The sequence below is a fragment of the Semicossyphus pulcher genome, unplaced genomic scaffold (genome assembly GCF_022749685.1).
Source record: "Semicossyphus pulcher isolate SPU_LCO1_2020_fin unplaced genomic scaffold, fSemPul1.0.p SCAF_2, whole genome shotgun sequence".
NCBI lineage: Eukaryota > Metazoa > Chordata > Actinopteri > Labriformes > Labridae > Semicossyphus > Semicossyphus pulcher.
Window position 1 is genome coordinate 9982377 of NW_027211693.1, and position 23524 is coordinate 10005900.

A 23524-nucleotide genomic window follows, 5' to 3' on the forward strand; every position below is an offset into this window, starting at 1 on the left:
TCATACAGTGGAATGAGGCCCAGAGGTGAAGTAAAACCAGCCAGTGTTGGTAGATAATCCACATTTCTATTAGCCTACTTAGCACTTTTCTAATAGGGCTCACAGTCTAGCCCAGGAGATGAGTGGGGTGTCTTGTAATCATTATCACTAAGTCACTGCAGCCTCATATTTTTCAATTCCAATGCTGCAGTTTATTGCAGGTAATTCATGTCGTGTCTTTGGACTCAGGCTTGATGATATTTGATTGCGTTTGGTTAAAGTCTACCCCGGCTTAATTAAGCTTAGACTGGCCCTCTGCACAAGCATCCTTCGTCCTCATCCTTCGTCCTCATCCTTCATCTTTCATTGTAGGGTGTCCTAAAGTATATGTTTTGCTTTAAAAACAATAACTCAATGCTAAACTTTATCCCGGTGTTTCTATTCCCGCAATTAACTCAAGGAGATGAGTTTTACTCTTTATAATATGTCCTATTACAATATTCCTTACGGTATATCTCTGATGCCGTCCTCCTCTGAATATGAGAGAAACAATCTTCAGTGGCTCCAGTTGTAGCCCGAAGGTTTGTGCCTCAAAGCGCTGGAAATCATTTCCCCAGCTCTGAAGGGCTTCAATGTTTCCTCTTTGCACTGTGGAAGCAAATGCAAGGCTCATTTTCCTGCACTGTACAGCTCGTTTTATGCACACAAGGGCACAGTGAGAAACAGAAGCGCACAGACAAGGACAAAAATTACATGGTCATTAAAAGCTCCTTTCAAAACAATGACTACTTTCAATTAGGCTGTTCTGTCTAGCAGGAATTTGATCCGCAGAATATAGTCCACAAGGCCTTTATGCATGGCTGAGAAAGTAAAGGTTAAATCAAACGCCGGCAACATCCTCCAGCGCTCATATGCTCCAAATGCTACTCCTGATAGGCTTTATAAAAATTCATGCTGTCAATGCAAAAACAACAGCTCCTAAAAGACGCTGCTTTCCTCAATCTTCTCCAAGGCTCTGTAAGGCAAGAAAGACGATACCCATTTGGGGCTCATTGGAGCAAATCAGAATTGTCAGCACTGTGGGTTTTACCTTTTAAACAGGGAAGATGGATAGATAATCACCACATGCCATTCTGGGGGCCAATTACACAGCTTTGTGTGAAATTGGAAAACCTGTTCTCCCAGAGCTCTAATGGATGTTCTGGTCATTAGTTATTTGAGAGTCTTCTCTGGCTGTAATCAAACGTGAAACATTGCGTTAAGCGCCCATAAAAGAACAGCTGCCTCTCTAAGTGACCTTCTGTTTAAGAGAACCCAACTGTCAGCCGGGTGGCGTTTTGCGACAATTATTATGTGTGTTGCCATAAAAGCGGCTCTTATTTCTCTTCTTTTTGCAGTGGTTGCATCTCATTTTAACGACTTGCTCTTGGTTGTATTTACTTTTCTGGGTCTGTTAGGTGCCTGTACGCTGTCATACCATACATACAACGCAGATGCATTATCGTCTCCATCTGCTGTCTCTAACCGATCTAGTGTAAACTTAATTTTAAAAACTAAAACGACCCAACCTTTTATCGTGATTGTTTCTTCCCTCTGCCCATCTCCAGGTGACCATCTATCCAGTCGTCCGGTCCCACCTCCTCTCCCACCTGCCCCGCCCCCGCACAAGCAGCACCCGTCCATCACGTCCCTGAGCCGCAGCTCACTGGCCAATCAGAGGAGCCCGAGCCCGCCGCCCACAGCCGGCCTGGCGGCCGACTTGCAGAGTACGGCGGAATGCGTCCAGCTGCAGGACAGCTGGGTCCTGGGCAGCAATGTGGCCCTGGAGAGCAGGTGAGTGACCCATGATGACCTACCTCCAGGTGTTATTATGAAGCCATTTTTCAATGACTCGGAAACAAAACGAGGTGAAATAAATTAGGTTCTGTTTAAAAAGTTTATTTTAATTACAACTTTTGAAGTGTGCTCCAACTCCTCCCCTGTAATTGATTTTTTTTTTTCATATATATCACAGACAGAAACAGTACCTACGCTTTACTCATTTAACTTCATCACTTGTCTGCCTCATTTTGGTTACCCCAGATCTACTTTCCTGTTTGCATAATCCACTGACCTGTTTGTTGGATATTGGACTATATTCAGAAGAGCCACAGTCAGGGTTTACTCTGACTCACTCAGTCTTGGCTGAATCTGCGATGTGATATTTGTTTACTCACCTGAAATTCCTACTTTATATAGATGCTTTTATTGCTGTACTACAGCACCATGTTTGTATGACCTGCAGAGGTTATAGGAAGGCAGACAATGTATCACCCAGCTTAGCAGAATGGAGTTCAGTATTTGATAGCAAAGCACATGCTGAACTCCAGGAGTGTCATTTCTAGCAAACAAGTAAACGTACACAGTGCTCTACGCTAACTTTGTTTCCCAAAGGAAAAGGAGCACAGTGAAAAATGTTCTAGTAACAGCAAGTTTATTTACAACTTATTATATACATTTATAAGGCGCATGTGTCTGTGCGTGGCTATTGCAACAGTGAATTATTGCAATGGTGCTGCTTGTATTATCTGCTCAGAAAAACATTAAGAAATGGCAAAAAAGGTATGTCAGTGTTAGTCGCCTCAGTTAAGCCGCACGAAGGCTCTTAAGTCGAAACCATAAAGTCTGTGGTTGAACTTTGCGCTTCCCCCTCGCCGGATTCCTCCTCTCCTGTGATTGGAGCATTGTGGCTTTTGCAATGTGGGACTTTGTAGTTTGTGAACAGTTAGCAGGGGGAAAAGATCACGGTAGGTGGTAATCTTTACTCGCGCACTGTGCTCGTAAATTATTTTTTCCAGCTCGCACACACCTATTTTTAGGGGCAAATGCGAGTGGAAAAACTCGCACTGAGGAGCCCTGGTCCAGTTACTGGTACTTAGGAACAGACTGGGAATTGGCATGGACTACAGAGTGAAAAAAAGAACATTAACACCTGATGATTTGAATGTTTTTAGTGCTGTACTTCTAAACAAGAGTGGATAATGACATGATAATTCACCTCGAGATTTAAGATATCTTATTCTAGCTGTTTTTAAGGCCTCTTTTAAGGACTACACCCCATCAGGGCAAATTATCATTACTCAAATTATGCATGGCATAATCTGCTTCCTGCTGAGTCTGTTAAATATGGTCATTGTTACTCCTCTGTTGAAAATAATATTGCAGGTTTTTTGCCTTTTAAATGCACCCACAACTAAGGGTTGATTACTAAATTGCACAGACGTACGGTGAGAAGGAAAGCTCATGAAGAGAGTGAAAAATGTGAATATCTAAGAGCCTGCCAGTTCATATCAGAGAGGCCATAAGTTAACAAGAAACTCGGTAAGCGGATGGTGTGTTATATTTAAAAAAAATGCTGTGTACTATACGACTTTGTCATGAGAGCCTCTGCCAAGTTTTCCTCCTGAAACATCAGTTACATCTCTCTTAATCAGTGAGCTCAGAATATCCTGGCTAATGAAGTGTGGTACATTGCTCTGTGACTCAGAAACCGCCTTCGAAAAGATGATTGCATTCTAGCCTGATACCTCCCCGGCGCGGCGTTCGCTTTCTAAAGGCTCAGATGAATGTAAACTTTGAATTTCATCTGTGGCAGCATGCAGTAACAACCTCTTATGATCTGACTGAATCAATGGGGATACGCGGTGACAGTTTCACTTTCTGGGGAAGATGCTGTGATTGAATACTAACCGCGCAGTGACCTTGAGCTGTCTTAGCCTGTATCGACAAAACAATATGTGCACACCTATCATCAGACGAGGCATAAATCACTATCACCACAGTGGACTCTAAATCAAGTGCTTGTCAGTGGGTGGGAACGGGACGGGGCCAAAAGGGAAGACCCGGTTCACCACATAATTGCACATGTCAAGAAAACCACCAGGTTGGGAAATGTAAACAGAAGCTCCAGAAAGTATTTATTAGGTTCCCTTCAGGGGGTTTGGGGCCGGCACGGTCCTGGCACCGCGCAGTTGGGATTTGATTTCTTTTGAATCCTGGACATTGATTTGATTCCTAATGCCGCACGGTAGACGTGGCCACATGCGAAGACAGTAAATTATTCCGAACAAGGCAGCTGATTAAAAAAAAAAAGAGTCAAATCTAAATGATAATGCTCTGATCTTGTTTAATATATTTCCTGTGACGTGACCCCCTTGAAAATAAAGCACTCATTCGACAGCATTAGCTACTTTTACAGCAATTAGCAGCAATGAATTATGTGTGCGTAACCTCCCATAAAAGTGTTGGTCTTCAAAGCGCAAGTGTGCTAATTTGACTCGGTACCAACGAGCTTTCACTGTGAATAGCTTTCAGTGTTCTTTTAAATGAGTGAAGAGCCGCACTCGGCACTCCTTCTGTAACTACGGCTCATTATTATATGGAGAGTGAATAAAGCCACTGATCTCGCTGTGATCATGCTGTCAAAGATGTGTTGGGACACCACGTTTTTTTTTTGGCTCACTTAGCAAAGATCAAACATACTGTATGTATCAGAGAGAAGAAGCCTTATTTTACAGCTCAACATCAGCTGTTACTGTTTGTATTGTGGGGGAGAATACATAAAGAGGATGTAGAAGAAACAATGAGTCCCAAAATTGAACATGTAATCAAAGTAAAGCAACATTTATAAGCTGTTTTAATTAACTTAAAGGGCCAGTTCAATGATTTTCATCCTCAGTCCTATCATGCTATTATGGGGAGCTGATGCCAATATGGTAGGAGAAAAATGCACTTTCGCTATGTGCCTTTGAAGGACGCTATCCGCTTCTCCAATGGGCCCTGGAAAACCTCCGCCAGACGTTGTAAAACCCGTCATCTGGCAGAGGTCAGGGAGCTTGCTAAACTACACTTCCTCAATCTAGGACGCCCGCCTCCGATGTCATGTCTCGTTCAAAATCGTCAGCTTTGAAATGTAGACTGCAGACCTGGAGATTTTTTAGCTGATCCACCCCTATATTCTCGTCGTATTTGTCATTGCCTGCAGTGAAACGGTAGTATTTGACTCCACCGTCTCTCGCTGGGCCGTTCCTTTCAGAGAGAGGGGCGCAACGCACGCTGGGTGTTGTAGGAATGTAGAATGGGCGAAACCACGAGCTGTTTGTACGACCTTCTCCACAGCTATGCCGCCAATTTCAAATATAATTTCTTCTATCAATTACAAAGAACACCAGCTTTGACTGAAGGTGGCTTTTTCCGGGGGCGAACTGCTCCTTTAAACTCATACCTGAGAAGCAGACGTCTCCGGTCTTGATCCGACAGCAGACCGTAGATCAAGTGATGTTCACCGCACGGTTCTTTGTTACCACGAGGAACGTTGCTCTCACACATCAGATAACTCTATAAAATCCTCCTTCAGCTTTTGTTCTGCTTTATTGCTCACTAAGTCCACTTCATTCAACGGGCTCAATTAGTCGGCAACGGAGCATAGATGCCGCTTGCTGTTCGTTGCTATTCTCAAGTGCCGTGGAGACATTCAGATCTTTAGTGTGTGGAGTGCTTTTAATAAATCCCCTCAGGTTTCCCTTACTAACCACTTGGCTTCACTGAAATAGATTTTTGTGATATTTTCAATTAGAAATATTTCACTGAATTTCATTCTAATGAGTTGCAATGTCCCTTAAGAGACCGATCCACATATACGGTAATTATTCCATAGCAGTACTTAATCCTTTGTTTAAAATAGCCTATATGAGCATGTGTGAAATTCTGATTCCTGACAGCTTTTATGGTGCGAGCTATACGCTCTATAAGTGCTCCACTGGATCAGATACAGATAAGACGTATGCTCTTACATATGCATGTCCTTTGGAGCCCACTTCAGCGTTTTTTTTCCACTTAGATTCAATGAGATTCAGGTAGAACAGGCGTTATGACATTTCAAAATGAGTCTTTTGAAGGCCCTGCCCAGCCACACGTAGCAGTTATAAATGTTCTGTCAATCCTCATTGGATTCATGTGTCAGGGGAGTCCTCCACTGAAATGAAATTATGCCTCTGCTCCAAAATCATCATGTGCTACAGTGTCCCACAGACGGTGCGTTTTCCTGATGGAGGATGTGTTGGGATTGTTCTCAGGGGCGAAGAAGAATAGCAGAGGTAATCCAGGCAGGGGTTTGGTTGGTGCGTGTGTGTGTGGCTGTTTGTGTGGGATGCACATGTAAATCATGAGTCAGACAGTCATGCTTCACATCAGAGCAGGAATATTGAACTTTTTTTTTTCTGTACAGCAGCCACGGTGTCAGGATCGCACCAGGACTGATTAGTCATGTGTAAGAAAGCAGCCAACTAGCCTTTTGGAATAGAAAGGAGCTTGCAGCGAGCGTTGGTTACCTGCCAAAGAGGATGGTGGTGTAGACAAAGTGGTAATCCTCAAGACGTATTTTTTTTCTTCTCCTCGTGTGTTTTCCTTTTCATCTATTTTGCCAACATCTTAAGTGCCAAGCACACATTTCTGTGGCGATTCCAGAGTTCTGCAATATTTTCCTCTGATTCGAGGGCTACTGTATAAACTGCTGCTGCTGCTGGCACTGAACAGTGCATCTGTTCCAGATGATTTCTGGCAGCGAATTTAAAGGCATTCCTGAACAGAGGATGAATAGTGGAGAGTAGTCTAAATAGAGAACATCTCTGCTCATAACAGTAGCTAAAGTGTGGCAATACTACATCAACTGCCTTCTTACTTATGTTGTCTATTGACTCCTAAAACTTTCAGCGGCTGCAGCCTTCGGTCACATGGACATATGTTTGTCATTCCTCGAACTCCATCTGTCTTTGGTAAAAGTTATTTTAATGTTTTTGCTCCTTCATGTTGGTCTGAGCTGCAGGGTCACCTTAAACTGGAGCAATTTATTAGCTTGGAAGATTATAAAAGCAGCATTAGTGAATGCACCCGTTTTATTGGTGAAGTTATTGTTGGATGAATTTCCTGCTTATCTTAGTCTGTTGTTCGTTCTTCGTGTGAAACTTTTTATGCTGCTGTCGTGGCCGGGACTCCCTTGTAAAAGAGATTTTGTATCTCAATGGGATTATTTCCAGATATAATACAAAAAATTAATAAAATACACCAGGTGCATTTGAGCTAGTGGACCAGGTCCATCAAGATCAAGCTACGGGCTAATCGTCTCAGAGTTAAACTAATCATTTTTAATGTACATTCGGGCTGAGCTCTTCTTTCGCCGAACCTCATCACACTAGTTAAATATAGTAAATTTTTTGGTGCAAACATTCTGAGCACTCTCAAGATGGCACCACGCTGATCTCGTGGGCACATTTAAACTCGCCTGAAATACCATCACACGGCCACAGAGCTGGCTGCACCAGAATAGCACCTGCTAGCACACCCCTGCTGAGAGGGCAGGTGGTGATCTGGGGGGAGAAAGATGGTGACGACAGCAAGTGTTAACAATATTAATCACAGCAATGCCTGCCACATCTGTAGTATTTTTCCGACCATGGATTAAAGCGCCCTGATTATTCCAGCTCTCACCTTGAAATGCTAATGCTAACGCAGAAAAGGGGCTAATAGACAGATTACATATTCTGAGGGCTCCGATCTGCATTGTTTCTGGTGTGCTCTCTCACCCCTCCAGCTGAAGCTTAGCCGTAGACAAATCCACCCACTCCCTGTTTAGTCTTTTGTCCTCTGTGAGGATGTTTTCAAATGTCATCCTGATGACAAGCAATGTTGTGAGCGCAGAGGAGAGCGGGCTGACTGCTGCTTTTGTGTTACAGGCTTCTCAATGGGACAGACAGGCGTGCACGCAGACACACTGCGATCACACCGACACACAAGCCATTCATTTGCTCTGGTTCGCTCTCAGTCTCACACTGTCCTGATTGTCTCTCTCCCTTCTCTCTCTCTCTCTCAGCACCACATTGCTATCACTAGGGCTGACTGGATTAGCATAGTAATGTGCCTTGTTGCATCACACTGGCTGTAATCAATTACAGCCGGTCATCCACTGTGTATAGCTGCAGACATTTACACTGGTCCGCTGTTTGTTAATCATGTCCAACAGCATTTCATCTTTAGACCCCTTCAGTCTGCTCTTTTAGAGAGAAAAAATAAAAAAGGCCGACATGAAAAACATCAGCAGCAGAATTACTTTAAGCGCCGAGTGAAAATAAATGTCCGGCACAGGAATTTGTCTCGCTGATGCTGGTTCACTCAGATTCTGACAACTTTCAGTTTCACTCTCTCGTTCAAAGCAAAAGGGATATAAATGACGGGAACATAGCTGACGTCTGGTTTTAAAACACCCACGGCATGCCATATGCTTCAGGTAATTTTATGCGTTCAGATTGTTCCATCAACTAAATTGTGCAAGTATTTTATGATTTGTTTACATAATTTAACTCTTTATTACTGCAGCCTTTTAATTATTCTGATTAGCAGTTGGAGATCTTTAACAGCTAAAGGCTCCGGAGCAAAGTTCTGCAGATTTAACGCCCTCATTTGTACTTCAGATCATAAACTGTTTGAATTTAGGGCCAGTGCAACATCACTCTTTGGTTTGAGCCTCGAGTTCAGCATTTCAGCCGTCGCCATTTAGTTCTTTTAGAAGCAATATTCGGCAGACAGGGTGGATACACATTCTTACGTCTCTATCCTCCCCGCTGTTGTAGTGACTTCTCGATCACAGGAAGCCACACACTAAAGCATAGCCTTCTTTATCGTCGTACTTCAACAGGGACATTTACTTTAAATGCTGTAGTGAAGAAGACTTGAAACTAGTGATTGAGACCAAAGAATAATGAGGACAATGTTGACAGAGGTAACAATAAAGCTGAGAAGGAGGGTTATTTTCTCATCTGGTTTCATACAGTCTCCAGGACTCCTTTTGCCCCCTGCTGGCCACTAGAAGAAAGCAGGCTTAATAAACGTTCTATGAGGCAAAGCCAACTTCTTATTTAGTCTATACATGAAACAGATGTTACGCACACCTTTGATCTTTTTAGTTCCATCTTTGATTCTATTGCCCCTTCGGTAAGCCCCTCCCTTGAACAGCCACTGTCCAACCGTAACCAGGCGTGGGAGGCCTGTCGAGCTTTCACAACAAGGAGAAATGCCGTAACGGTGTGCATATGGAATCTGCAAGTCCGACAGGAGATCTCCTTAAAGTTTAGAGGGGGGTGTCATATTTTTCGCTTTTCTGAAGCCAAAAACTTGAGAGGAGAGATGTCGGACATGGATTAAAAATTGTGGAAGACAGTCAACTGATCTCTGCAATCTTGCAATCATGTCTGGCCTTCGCAACCACCACTGATGATATCGACGCAGCCTTACCACCCCTTGGTTTGGTCCATTGTTGTGGCAAGCTTGTACAGGATTTTGTTGTGCCTTTAGGAGATCCTAACATGCTTTAAACAAATTAACCAGTGGGATCAATTAGTTGTGCTAGCAATGGGCTAAAACATATTAGATAATGAAAGTTATAAGGAGTCATAACTTACTAGACTTACCCTGCTGTGTGAGAACATTGTTGGTCCTGTATATGGTTGTGCTTAACATGAATAGTAAGGACGTGCGGTGCCTGACGCTTGCACTGGGACCGGTGAGCTTTTGCCTCCATTTTTATGTCCTCTTCATTCTCAACACTCCGCTGACAAATTATATTCTGGATGTAGCTTTCAAATGTGTATCGTCGTCCTTCTCTCTGATATTTGGGAACTATTTTTCCTGAAATTTGCTATTATTTCCCTTGGAACATCTCTCACTGTTATAGCTGAAAATGCCATAATATTTACATGAACGTTTGACAGGCATAGCAACAGTAACCAAGGGGGGCGGGACTTTGCGACGGACCAGTCGGAGTTCTTCTTGCAACCAGTGGAGTTGCCCCCTGCTGGCCATCAGAGAGAATGCATGTTTAATGCAATACCATACGGGCTTCACTTTTGAAACAAGAGGTTATGTCCCCTTCTGGTGTACAGTGTATGATTCAGTGTCTTTAGCAGGGAGGTCATTACGACATAATACAGTATAGTCATATCTTTACGTACATACAAACCCAGGTATATTTGAAGTTAAAACTGTCTCCACATCATCTCTGCAACTAGCAATAGATTGTCACCTACCTCAAATAGAGGGCATACACCTCCCAATAAACACACACATATATATAGTCACACATCTACATCCCTTTCTGTCTGCCTCATCAGATTGCATCTACTTACACTTAACTCCCCAGATAGCGCTGTCTATTTGCCTGTGTGTCTGACGACACGTCTGCCGCCTCAGACGTTGTGCAAGTTTTGACCTCAATTCGTAGCCAACTGTGTATTACACACTCAGCCGCAGCTGCAGCACAGATTGTTCCAGATTGAAAAATCTGAATTTCTCCAGGTATGAGCCGAACAAAACATTGTCATTCCAGCGGTGACACTCGGTAACCTTTAAATGGAATCCCTGTCTGTCAATGACCACGCGTGTCAATCGCGGCATCGAGGAGCCGGGCGATCCAAATCTGACATTTGTTCTTTCTAGAATTGATCAGAGGAGGTTTCAGCCCCGAGATATCCTCACAGGAGAGGGGAAGCGGCTGAAATATCAGCGGCAGGGCTGAAATATGAGCAATACATTCTGCTGTAGGTTAATGATGTGTCCTTTGTAAAAAGAAACTCTTAGATTTTACTGATATCTGATTGACTTTCATCTGCAGAGTCAAACGTCCTCTGAAACAACATTCAGTCCAGCTAAAAGCAGATTATGCTTAATCAAACTGTTACAGGGGGAGTCACAGCGTCCCTGAGGCATGTTCACCCACCGGCCCAATCAAGTAATCAGGGACACTCTGATTACTAAGTGTCACTACATGGATTTTCAGTCCTTAGCAGCTGAGCTTCAGATTATGAGCCCAATTAGCCGTCCTCAAGCTTCTTTTAGCGCCAAGTCACAGTCGGGATTAAAAAAAGCCTTTACAAAACTTACACGGGGACTTCACAGATGCCGCACAAATAATTGATGAGCAAATACTGCTCTATTAGTTTATTGGTGTGTTTAAATTAGCTGTTACCATGGCAACCTGTCCCCCTGGGATATAGCCTATAGAACATAAAACACTGTGAAACGACACGGGAGATGTTCCATGTGAGAGTTAGGGAGGACCGTGCGGCTGAATTTCACTCCTTCATGATCTCATTTCAGAATACATTTTTTAGTATTAATGTTATAGTAGCAGTCTGTATTCTAATGCTTATTCCTTCCTTGTGTTTTTAGGGGTTCTTTTAAACGCCGCAACCTCACTTCTTTTATATTTTAGAAAGAGCACGAGTAAACCCGGACGAGGAAATTAATTTGTAGCACTCGCTTTTCTTTATTTACCCAACGAGTGCGGCACTTAACCCCCAACTGTTTTAGCTGAAAAGATATTACTGCAGCGGTGCTGGGCAGGTACTCTCAGGCCTAATTTTGTATGTAGCAACGAGCGTAAAGGAGAGTATACATGCAGAGCAGGCCTCGACTGAATTCATTTTCTCAGCGCCTAAAGCGGTCCTGCTGATGTGTTTAAGACTTTAATTTAGAGTCGTATATTACCTGAAAACAAGAGTACTTAAACTACAGAATACAGCTCAACCATTTCTTTTAAAGGTATATTAATCTTTTTTAATCAAAAATGGACACTCAGCAGTTCAGACGGAAACGTCTGCGATGCATGGTCAATCTGCTCCATTTCCCCGTCTGTCCCCGTAAGCCTGCAGGCATTTGGGTATTAATCTCTAAGTAGTGGCAAGAGTTGCAACAAGGCTTAATTCATTTACTTAAGAGCTTTTCACGTGGGGTTTAAAAGTTAATAGGACGATCACTCCGTAGTGCATTTGATTAAACCCTCTTAATTACCCCAGGTATAATGGGCTATTAGCAAAGGCCCCGTTGTAAAAGGGCAAGTGGGAGATGATTGTTTTTATGAGATACTTTTTGTTCACCTCTTCCAATGTCAGGATTATACAGATTATTAGAGTGTAACCCTGTTGCTCTTTCACTGTGATACACACGGGAGTTACTAGTATTGTTTGGTAAATCCTGTTTTAGTTTTTGTCTTTTTAAATAAAGTGTGAGCTCGCTTTGAGGTGTTAAGGTCATTTTGGGGACAGGAACAAATCAGGGTGTTGCAGCTTTGACAGATTTTGACAAAGATGGACACGTGCAGAAAACAGTAGGACCGATTTCATCGTATTCTCCTCTCTCCCCCTGCAGGCACTTTCTTTTTAAAACGGGCACAGGAACGACACCTTTCTTCGGCGCAGCAGCCCCTGGTTACACCATGGCTACGGGGACGGTCTACTCCACACCTGCGCGCCCTCTGCCCAGAAACAGCCTGTCCAGAGGGGCTTTCAAGTTCAAGAAGTCCCCTAAACACTGCTCCTGGAAGTGCACCGCCCTGATCGCTGTGGGGATAGCTGTGGTGCTGTCCATCATCCTCTGCTACTGCATAGGTAAGGCACAGAATTAGTAAGATAATTAAATCTAGTTGCATCACGTAGATAAGGAGGATTTTCACTGATTATCTCTTCTCGAATCACAAACAGCCAAAATACACCATTAGAAAACAGTGCATGACAGATTATGGAACATAATTAAGATTATCATGTTAATGAGAGTTTAAGCAGCTAGTTCGTCTCTTTTAAACAGAATAAAATGAAGGCACAGAAATGAGGATGTGGAACTTGTTTTGGACTTGAGTCTTTGAGACTTGACCAATTAAGAGGAGCAATTCGGCCCCTGGAAAAAGCCGCTGTCAGTCAGGCGTTCTCTGTAATCGGTAGAAGCAATGATATTTGAAATTGGCGGCATAGCTGTGGAGAAAGTTGCACAAACAGCACCCGGTTTCGCCCATTCTACATTCCTACAACACCCAGCGTGCATTGCGCCCCTCCCTCTGAAAGGAACAGCCCAGTGAGAGACGCTGGAGTGAAATACTACCGTTTTCGCTGCAGGCAATGAGTCAGAGCGGTACAAAATTCCAAATACAAGAATACACCAGTGGATCGTCTAAAAAAATCTTCAAGTCTGTAGTCTACATTTTAAACCTGATGATTTGAGACATGACTCAGTTATAAATGTGGAATGTCTGTAAAGGAAAAACAAGAGAGCAGGCAGCGTTTCAAGGTACCTCACGGAACAAATGATTACATTTTAAGGTGTTTTTTTCAACTACACGCAACAGACATCGGAGGCAGGCGTCCTAGATAGTTTAGCAAGTGTAGTTTAGCAAGCTCTCTGGTTTTCCAGGGCCCATTGAAGAAGCAGATAGCGTCTTCTATAGGCACAGAGCATAATGGCATTAGCTCCCCATGATAGTGAGCTTGAAAATCGGCGAACTGGCCCTTTAAGTGACTCGAAATTCGAAAGTGAAAACATTCAGGACCAAAGTTTTGCTTTGAGACTTGGATTAAACCTTTCAACAATACAGGCAGAGAGCAGCAACAGTTATCGAATTCATTATTGAACCTTGAAGTAACTTGGTCCAAGCAATGGAAAAGAGCTCTGAAAAGAAACCAGAGAGTGAATTCAGACCTTTAAGTCTTTTCATCTTTTTTGAAGTATGTTTATGGAGACTTCTGAGGCGATGACTTCGACTGTCAGGAAGACAAAAGTTGATACGTCTGTTCATGTCTTTCTTTCAGTCTTTAGCTTTGACACACTTATGATCTCGCTTTCACCCACGTTTTCTCCGAAACTCTTCATCTGCACAGTTCAAAACACGAGCAGATGAAGAGTTCAAGGCCTCCTTATGTTGTCCTTAAAACTTGCAGGCTGCACCAGCTCCATGGTGGCAAATATATATAGAAGAAATCCTCCCTTTTCCTCGTCATGTTGGTCCACTTTAGAAGCTTGAGCCCCGATCATGTCTGGGAGCAGTTCAGGAGGTGAAAATCTAATCTGTAAACTGCTCACATTAGCAGATATTCCAGGCTGACCATCTGCACCGGCTGAAGGCTTAGACCACAACTTTTCCCTTGATTCTCTGGAGAGGCAATTCAGCGAAAGATCGACCTACATATCTGAGCCTGCCATGGGGATATTTATTCTGAGGGATTACACGTGACTCTTAGCAGGCCGATTTGATGCACATTAACACTATGAGATGCAGACGTATGGAATGTTTACATCTTAATATGAAGCATTCGACATAAATCCGCCATCTAGCCTGACAAAATTAGCTTTACACAGAGTCTTTGGCATAAATACTGCCTCTGAATACTTGTTATTGTAAGATTTGGAGGTGCAGCACAAGCTGTCAACCGCACACATGAAAACCAGTAGTTGTTGTGCCAGAAGCGACATCTTCCTTTCAGTTCTAGGGAGAGAAAAACATGACTCCATTATCCGCGGTGGCATTAGACAATCTTTAGACATGTCGTTCGGTCAAACGGAACCAATGACAGACAAGCTGTCTAGCGTGAATGAAGCCGACATGGCTCTTAATCTGTGTGGAGTTTGATCTCTGCCAGGAGTATTTCTATTTCACTGCCTTTTTCCCTTTTTGCAGAAATTGCAGATGTCCTGATATGATTCAGTGGAGTCTGTCTGACTAAGCTCTCAGTCAGATATGCAGACACGGCCCCGGTACAGTTTCCAACGAGACATCCCTGCCCGTTTCCCTCTGACAGCGGGCTGTGCATCATTCCCGCGCTTCTGATCCCCAGTTCACAGAACGACAGACAAATTATGTCCTTAGGGTTTCCTGCTCAAACACAGGCAGGGGAGGTTCAAATGGCCGGCACAGATGGCAACGTCAAAATGAAACACAAGTTGGGAATCAGAACTCTTCCAACGAAGGGAAGCGGACATGAACACTTGAACTTTAAGGAAGACCTTGGCCCACAAAGCTCTTTGTTGTACTACAACCAGAACTCGCTCATTCTGTCAAACAGGAAATGCTTTTATCTCGGTCAGGAAGATAAACTAATGCTCATCCTCCCCTCCTCTCCTTTGGGCATTATTTCCTTTGAGAGGGTTTTTTTTTTACAGCGTGTGTCAAAGCTGACTTCTTGCTAACCTTTAGATTCTTGACCACAGCAATAAACCCGTTACAGATTCATCTCTGCTCATGCCCTCTCCTGTCATCCAAGCCCTTAATCTTTACACTGCGCCTCTCTCCCCGAGCGGATATATAAGTATTCATGCAGCTTGGAGGCAGGGGGAAATGTGACACAGTTGTATAAGGAGAAATATGGGGTTGTTGGGAAGATCCTATAACCGGTGGTTTATTGGAGAGGAGAGAGGGGAGTGCTCCCGTGGAGGAGAGGTCATAAATATGCTATATCCATATCAATATTCACAATCTTTTTATTGACTTAACTGTTTTGTGGCATGTTGACGTTCATGATCTTGTATCATAAAATTAGCGCGGATATATACATATTATTTATAACGTAGATGCCCCTCTGTGTACGGATAAGTTGCTATTTTTATTAGCTCTGTGCTCCTGACAGATCGGCTCAGTTTACACAGGGAGAAGGAGCAGAAACAGTCATTTGTTCAGCTGCTGTCACTAACAGTTCTAGCAGATTGGATCCATTTACAACATTTTCATCCCAACAATCAGCGACTTGTTTAATTGTAGACCTGTCAGATGTTTGGGAATTGTACTTTTGGCCAGATTCCAGAGTGTGTGACTGGTGCTTCGGCGCCTTTATCCTGTGTGTGTGTGTGTGTGTGTGTGTGTGTGTGTGTTAAACAGATGCAGCTCTCTGCCACTTGCCTCAGGTGTCTGAGAGTGTTTCCACCACTTCCTCTCTCTTTCATCCGTCGCCAATTCACCTGCCAGGTGCAATGACTCAAATAGCTACAATGTGCACTCGTACTTTAATAATACTTTCCTACTGTCAGCTCGCACAGTCCCATTAGTGCACAGACAAACTCAGAGACGAATACAAGCACACCTGCTTCTGTTGTATATTAAAATACGTCTGTGTTTGAATTCTACTGAACCTTATTACTCAAATAGGGTTTTGTTCTGTAGCAAAGGTTTAGACTGCCAAAGTAAGAAACAAATAGTTTAAATGAAATTGCTTTTATCGAATGGATTTAAAGAATAACGTGCAGAACAGTCGCTAAACTGGATCCTGGCTGACCGACAGCAGCAGCTCCTGTAATTCAAATGAAGCAAACCTGCTGAGGTGAGGCGTTCCAGTTCCAGCTCTGCAAACTAGCCTGATTGGAAGGATTTCAGCAATTGTTCAGATAGAGGGGAGGCCAATCAGGACGGCGTCCAGCGTTAGCGCTCAGACTGGATGCAGAAAACAGCATGTGGATTTTTGGAAATGCAGTTTAAATTGAACAGCACAAACAAAACCGAATGGGGAATATTATCCTCCCTGAACATGTCTGAGGACTTCTTTCGTCTGAACTGATTGATTTAAAGTGTCTTTAAATGAAGCATGACTTATTTTAGTGTTGCCTTTTTTAAAAGTGCATCTCTCAGATTTCTAATTTAGGAATAAACCTTTTCCCTAAAACCTTTTACCAATACATTTATCCCAAAAAGAGGAAATCAATTTAGGTTATTTAAGTGCTTTTCTGTGAAAGCTGGCTGATTAAAGTGATGGCTCTCCTGAAACTGTTGAAATGATGGGCACTTTTGGTTTTAACAAGCCGGTAGCAGTTTCCAGAGGACAGCGGGTGATACAGGTGGACGCACTCGTGAGGTATGAGCGCTGTGTTGGGAGAAAAAATACTGCTGTTTGATACATGTAATATTAATAAGAAGACTTTCGAGAAACCCCGCAGAGACTGACAAAAGGTGGCATTGTGCTTGCTGCTGTTGCCTCAGGACCAAGAACACAAACCCAGTCTTGGTCGATCTCGTGTTGGAGATGTTGTCTTTCCGTTTGAGGATGTTGGAGACACTATCCGCTGAAAAGCAGCAACATCTTAGCCACGCTCCGAGCTATGCGGCTTATATCGAGGAGTCTCCAGGGACGTTTCTGGGAAAGATGTGCAGGCAGGTTCCAGCATAAAACAATGTTTGTCTCAATAATTTTGAGGCTGTTGAGCTCCAAGTTGCTGTTGGCACACCGTGACTCCAGATGGGCCACCTCGCTCTCTGGTAAATGGACTCATTATGCTTGGTGGCGACTACCAACAGAATAGTGTCCTTTGCATATTTTAACGGGAAACACTCAAGAAGTTTTCCTCCTATTAATGTTTTTTTAATGCCTTAAGTTTCCTCGCTGAATATTCTAATTTATTTTTCCTGGAAAGAAGAGATACAGCTTTCACTTCCAGCATAATTAGCGCTCTGTTTTCCAGGTAATAACACAACCAAGAATCATGAGAACGAGATGGGTAATTTGCTCTGAGAGCAGTCAGGAGGATTTTTCCAGCACAGAAGTGTCGGTGCTTCTGTACACTAAATTTCATGTGGATGGCAGAGCTCAAGTAAACATGTTGTAAACTCGCAAATTCGACCCCCCATTCATCGTCAGTGGAGGTGTTCCACAGGGCAGATTTTGACTTGTGAGATGAGAGGCTAGCTTTTCCAGCTTCTTGCTCAGGAAGAGAATTGCTCATGGCCCATAAATATTAATTGAACTGGCCTGGGCTGCAGGAATAACTTATGCAAATGCGTAAATTGAGGGCTATTCACCTCAAAGCAATTTGTTGATGAGGTAAGTGGGGATTCAGGCTCTGGTGCGCTAAGAGCGGTGAAGAGGGGAAGGCTCTTGGTGGTTCTGTGGTGTGTGTGATACACCAGAGCCCACCACCACACGCAGTTACATTTCTGGCGTCAAGTTGGCAGTTTAGCTGCGTCTGCAATCAGATACTACCAGTCAGAATGTTTTTGGAGTCTGATTTGTATCTGAGCTCCACCACAAGTTCTTGTCCAGACAGAAATATATCAACAGCTATGACATGAAATTCAGTAAAATTAGCTGCAGACATAAAATGTCCTTTTAGGATAAATTCTAATAACTTTGGTGATCCCATGACTATTAATTATTCATCATAGTAGTTCTGGTGTACAGAATTTGAGGAGATATAATCAATTTGACATAAAAGCGAACAATTTGTTCGGTTTGGAGCCCTGAACATTTTAAGAAATGGAGCTATTGCAAAAATCATATTTTTTACTCTGTACTTTATGTTCTGACAGTCGATGATTAAAATAATGAAGTGCCTAACATCATGAACTATTCGAGTAAATAGGTAATGGTGAATTAAAGAGCAGCTTCACTCATTTTTTAAGACATATAAAATGCTCTGCTTGAAATAATAAATTGTGTCTGATGTGTTTTTTCTGCAAAATGTGTTTAATTATCTTGTAAAACTCCTCTCGAGGCATCTCCTCCTTCTCCCTCATTAAAAATCCCTGAATCTGCATAGGCCCCGCCCACTATGCAATTTATGTTTTGTTCATTTTACTCAAACATACACATTCTGCTAGTTAGCAAATATATGCATGCTAACAGGAAAAATGGTAAACATTGGCTGCTAAACACCAGCATGGTAGCATTGTTCCTATGAGCATGTTAGCATGCTTATGTTTGCGATCAGTTGCAAAGCACAACCTTGCCTAACTACAGCCTCACAGAGCTGCATGCATGGCTGAAGACTCAGTTTAGTTAAAGGACATTTGTACCTTCAAAAATAGTCTTGCATCGTCAGCTGTAAGGCAACAACTCCTGTGAGAGCACTGTCTGTCATTCTTTGTCCCCTTTGATAAAGCATGTCCTCTGTCAGTCAGTTTAGAGAGAGATTTAAGTCAACATTAAAAAGGTTTATTTTCCAGAATTCTTAATGCTAATTTTGCAAATACAGGGCTTGTTAAAAGAAGGATTATTTCACCGTTTAGTCTTTAAATAAAACCTTAACCTGCTTTTATTTTATGCTGTCAATCATGTGTCACCTTCAGGTGACAGGCGGAGGGTGTTTCACTGTGGGTTAATGCTCCATGTCCTCAGTTGTTCCTCGCAATTTGGCAGCCAGCTCAGCTCACAGTGTTTCTAAGGCTTCTGGAGCCTTTCCTCAGCTGAAAGCGGCCAACATGTTTGTCTAAGAAATGAGAATATTTACACAGTAAACTGTTTGAAAAAGTTGGTATTTCAGTGTGAGAATTTTACAGTTTAACTAGGCCAAGATTTTGTCTGCGGCTGTCTGTGTTGCATTTGAAAGACTTTCTTCATCAGTAATGAGATTGATCTTTATCTGCTTGAAGATGGAGAAAAACACATTTTGAAACCATGATATCAATAGCAACAGGAAATCTGATTGATGTAGGGAATATGTGGAACAGAATCGAAACAGGAGAGAGCAGATTCTGAAAGTCTCACTTTAGAAGGATGGTACAACTTGTCTGTTCAAAGTGAGAAGCCATACTTGTCATAAATATAGATGGACCGGTCAGCATGAGAGGGCAGTTTTGGTATTTCTAAACCTGTGTCCAATTTTTGCTTATATCAGGGTTTAAATGACTTGGAGGTACAGAATGTTATGGAATTGTTGCAATAGAGGGCTTCATCTGGAATGCTGCGTTGTAATCCTTATGTAATCCTTAGGGGTAAATGCATCGATCCAAGTACATCGACTAAAAGTGCTTGTTTTTCCCACTCACATGCTCATATTGTTATTTTTAATGTTGAAACATAAGAGGAAAGATTCCTGCAGAGAAAGAACATTTTGTTTAACATTTCTGCTCAAAACCAGAATTGACCTTTACACTTCTCTCTTTAAAGTTGTAATCTCAAAGATCTCAGATTCGTTCTCTTTGGCGGCACCTATGCAGATAAACCGTAATTGCGGGAGCACATTGAAACAGTGTTTTCTTTTTCTTTGGATTTTCACTCATTTTTGAAGTTGTATCTGTAGTCATCGATCTTTTCTTTGTTTGTTCAGCCATAGTAGTGTTACTGTTTACTCGCAACACTTGCAGAGAGCGGAAAAGCAGCTGCTTAGCTCCGCCTACCCTCTCTGGCAGACCAACCACTTCTGGGTGATGGAAAACGCGTCACTAACTGGGCGCCGCTTGTGATTTTTTCCGTTAAAGTCGCCACAGACACCCAGTCTGTAATACTGCAAATGCAAGGGCTTTCATCAGTGGGCCATAGACTCAATCACCATTGTGTTACCTCATTCAGCGATAGATAGAGACTTAACAGACATTTATTTAAATGAAAATCTTATGATATGATAAATCTCTGAGATTATCACTTTAAAGCCACCAGACTCCATTGACTAAAACACAAAGAGCACAGGAGTTGCCTGCCTACTTTTGCCTCACTAGATTCGTTTTTTGGTGGATTTGTTTGTTGAACAAATGTCGTGTCGGATGTGAACGAACAACATAACACAATAAAATCACACAATGACACATTTAGCTAAATGATCGATGCCGAGATTGGCCAGTAACTCCTGCATTCTGCAAGGTAAAATGTCACTGAAGTCTGGTGTCATTGAAGAGACTGCTGTTTCCCGTTGAAAAGAAGGATCTGACTTTTACACAAAGGTCAAACTCCTTTCTGTAAAGTTGTCAGACACTTGGAAAAATCTGAGCCTGTCAGTGGCAAAAACAAGCACATCAGTGTGTGCACTTTGATTGGGCTCGCAGGGATTATGCTGCAGCCATTGAAGCCCTTTATGCATCTGCCGGCTAAAGCTGTCTTCATGAGCGACTCCAAACAACGTTACATTCTGGTCATTAAAGCTCCTGTGAGGAACATTCGGTTTGTGTTGATTTTGGCGTCCCCTGTGGACAAAACTAAACCTCTTATGTTTCTGCTGATTTTGCCCTGTACATGCTTAAGTGGTGGTTTTGAACAGGAAAATCTCATCCTGCTTTCTTTAACAGTCACATGTATCACTCACTGTAAATTTTTGCCCTGGAAAATGTAAACAAAGGCAGCGAGCAGTTAATCACTTCATCTGGCATCCTACACCCCGTCAGGGGTTTCAGGCATTAAAAATGACTTTATAGAAATAATCAATCTTGTTGCTGATGGTCTGGATTGCTTTTGTAGGTCATATAGAGTCAGCAGAATTAATTTTAGTCTTTTAATAACCAGCGAAAAACTCTGCATACGAGCTTTAATGCCCTCAAATATGTAAAAATAAGCCCAGTACTTAAATATCCCTTTAATGTTGTGGCTTCTGATGTTGCTGGTTTGTTAAACAGGCACCTGAAGTGAAATCTCACAGTCAGGCGAGGCTGTCTGATTGTACTGGGTAGCCAAACAGCATCACTCAATTTAAAATCTCTATTATTTGATTAGAATTCAAGGCTACAGAGCACCTGTTCATTTGATCTACCAAGGACAGAGCTGTGTGTCTTCTGACTAAGCTGAAGCCAAATATATTCATCAGGAGACTTTAAACAAAAGAGAACATGCCCTATTTCTTTACAAAGCCCCGACTGATACACTTTCTATACGAGCTTTCCCATCTCTCTTTTGGTCTCCTTCACATTTGATATTCTCCCTGGCCCCTCATCCGCCTCTCAAGTTATTTGCTGCAGTCAATATCCATCTTCCCAGCGAGCACAGAGTGTTGGAGAAAAGTTCCCCTCGCAGATCAAATGGTCGGAAATCAAGATGCTTCCTCAGCATGTTCCCTGGCTGGTGACTTTGAAGGAGATTGGCCCTCTCGCTGCGCTCACAGGAGCCCCTCAGTCTCCCGAAACAACAAAAACACAGTTTGATTGCATCCAATACTGTGACAATAAAGCAGGTTGGCTGAATGAAAGCCAGTCACAGTTTAGTTATGTAAGAGGAGTAGAGGAGTGTTGCAGCATCGTACCCGCTCACTTCCTCCTCCTGCTGTGACTGTCTGTCTCAATAAAGTGCCTTACACTGCCTCCAAAAAGTCTCTCACTTTCTGTCCCTTCCTCTTGTCTTACTCTTACACAGACACAAAGCTGCAGCTCAGTGTCCGTCCTGCTTTGTATTAGACTTGGAGAGATTTTCAGTGTATCTCGTCCACTGAAGAAAAGCTTTGGTTGAAAATAGAAATTGTGCTCTCTGTGATGCCGGGGCTGTTTGTGTGCGGCAGACACTCTGGCACGTTAATGAACATCGCTCTCCAAGGAAACATGGGAGAGCAACAGGGTTCCTAAGTATTGATTGAGATGACTTTGTCTGGCCTCTATCAGCGCTGTGTTTACTCAAAAGCCCCCCATTTGCAGAGTAGCCTCAAAGACACAAAATGTGAGCTGAAACGTTGGGAGTGAATCTGTTGTTTTTAACAGCCTGCATTGGATCCATCCATTGTGCTTTCCCCCCACAGGTCTTTTGTGCTTAAGTGCTTGATTGTTTTTGCGCGCCTGTTTGCTTATTTGTTTATCCATTTCTACAAGCCCACGCAGCTTTTTTGTGTATTTCACAGCAATGCACCTTTTCGGCCTCAATTGGCAGCTCCAAGAGTTGGACAACCAGCCGGCGTTCGAGAACGGAGGAGTCGGGAAGACGGGGCCGACACAGACGAGCGTAGTGACAGCTCTGGCTGCGGATGGTGAGAAAAATATATATCAGTCATCTCAATAAACTGCTAATAAACATTCACAGGAATAATGCAGGAGGTGTTTATTCTTCTGTTTATCTGGGTTAGGGTTATTGCCATTGCTTTGTTAAATAAATATTGTGCTATCAGGCTGAGGGTCTTCTTAGTGAAATGCCAGTAATAATTAGTTCCAACTAATTGCTTTGAAACAGCAAATACTCCCAACTTCAACTTCACGTCCCTGTGGGGATTTTTGTCTTGAAACCAGGTAAAAACTCTTGGTCATGGTGGATTAATGTTGGGGCAATCTAAATAACATAACAAAGAGCACGGCCTAGACCTGCTCTAAATGTAAAGTGTTTAACGTTCACAGATATGGAAACCTCAATGGCTGTAGTGATTGTTTTAGTTACGTCTCCTCTCGCCATTCCTCCTCTACTCTGCTTATCCTGAACAGATCGGCTGCAGGAGCTGGATTTGTCAAAGAGCTGTCAAACATCTATTTGACAGCATCAAATAAACTTGCAGCCAGTCAGCAGGGGGCGCTTGAAATGTTTTGGCTTCACTTTTAGGGAGCTGTCATGTCGTCCATATTTTTTAACAGTTTATGGTTTCACGCACCGCCCACTCTCCCGGTATCCACAGCAGCGATCACGTGGATACAGGAGACCACTCACCTGTCGTTCCTGTCTGATTTAACATTTCTCTGCTGGGTCTCGTGAAAATCTTACATTAAATAAACAATATTATTTTTAATTATAAAGACAAAAAAGCCCCAAAACAAAGGATGAAGAAGACACTACGAAATGTGTCGAGACTTAGAAGGGCCTTTCTTACAGAAGATCAGGCATTGTCAAACATCAAAGATACTCACTGATTACTGACCACTGGTAACTATGACCCAACTTATACCTGCTATTAAAATTCCAATCTTTATCTGGACACATTATCTGGATAAGGAAAAACACGTTAATGCATGGTAGACATCAGTCTCTGGCATCCATACGGAGGTCATCATTCTACTCTGACCTCTGACCCCAAATGCAAGATCAGAGCGCTTGGTATCCTGAAA

The 23524-nt window shown here is 42.7% G+C and overlaps 1 protein-coding gene across 1 annotated transcript in view; it reads left to right on the forward strand.

Annotated features, from left to right (window-relative positions):
* The first annotated feature begins 1595 nt into the window (after nucleotides 1-1595).
* Nucleotides 1596-23524, forward strand: part of LOC138597746 (teneurin-3) — a 98781-nt gene continuing 76852 nt past the window's right edge. The window contains exons 1-3 of the mRNA XM_069669227.1: nucleotides 1596-1812; nucleotides 12214-12452; nucleotides 22339-22464. Coding sequence (XP_069525328.1) covers nucleotides 12281-12452; nucleotides 22339-22464 — 298 coding nt within the window. The 5' untranslated portion in view covers nucleotides 1596-1812; nucleotides 12214-12280. The remainder of the gene's footprint in view (nucleotides 1813-12213; nucleotides 12453-22338; nucleotides 22465-23524) is intronic.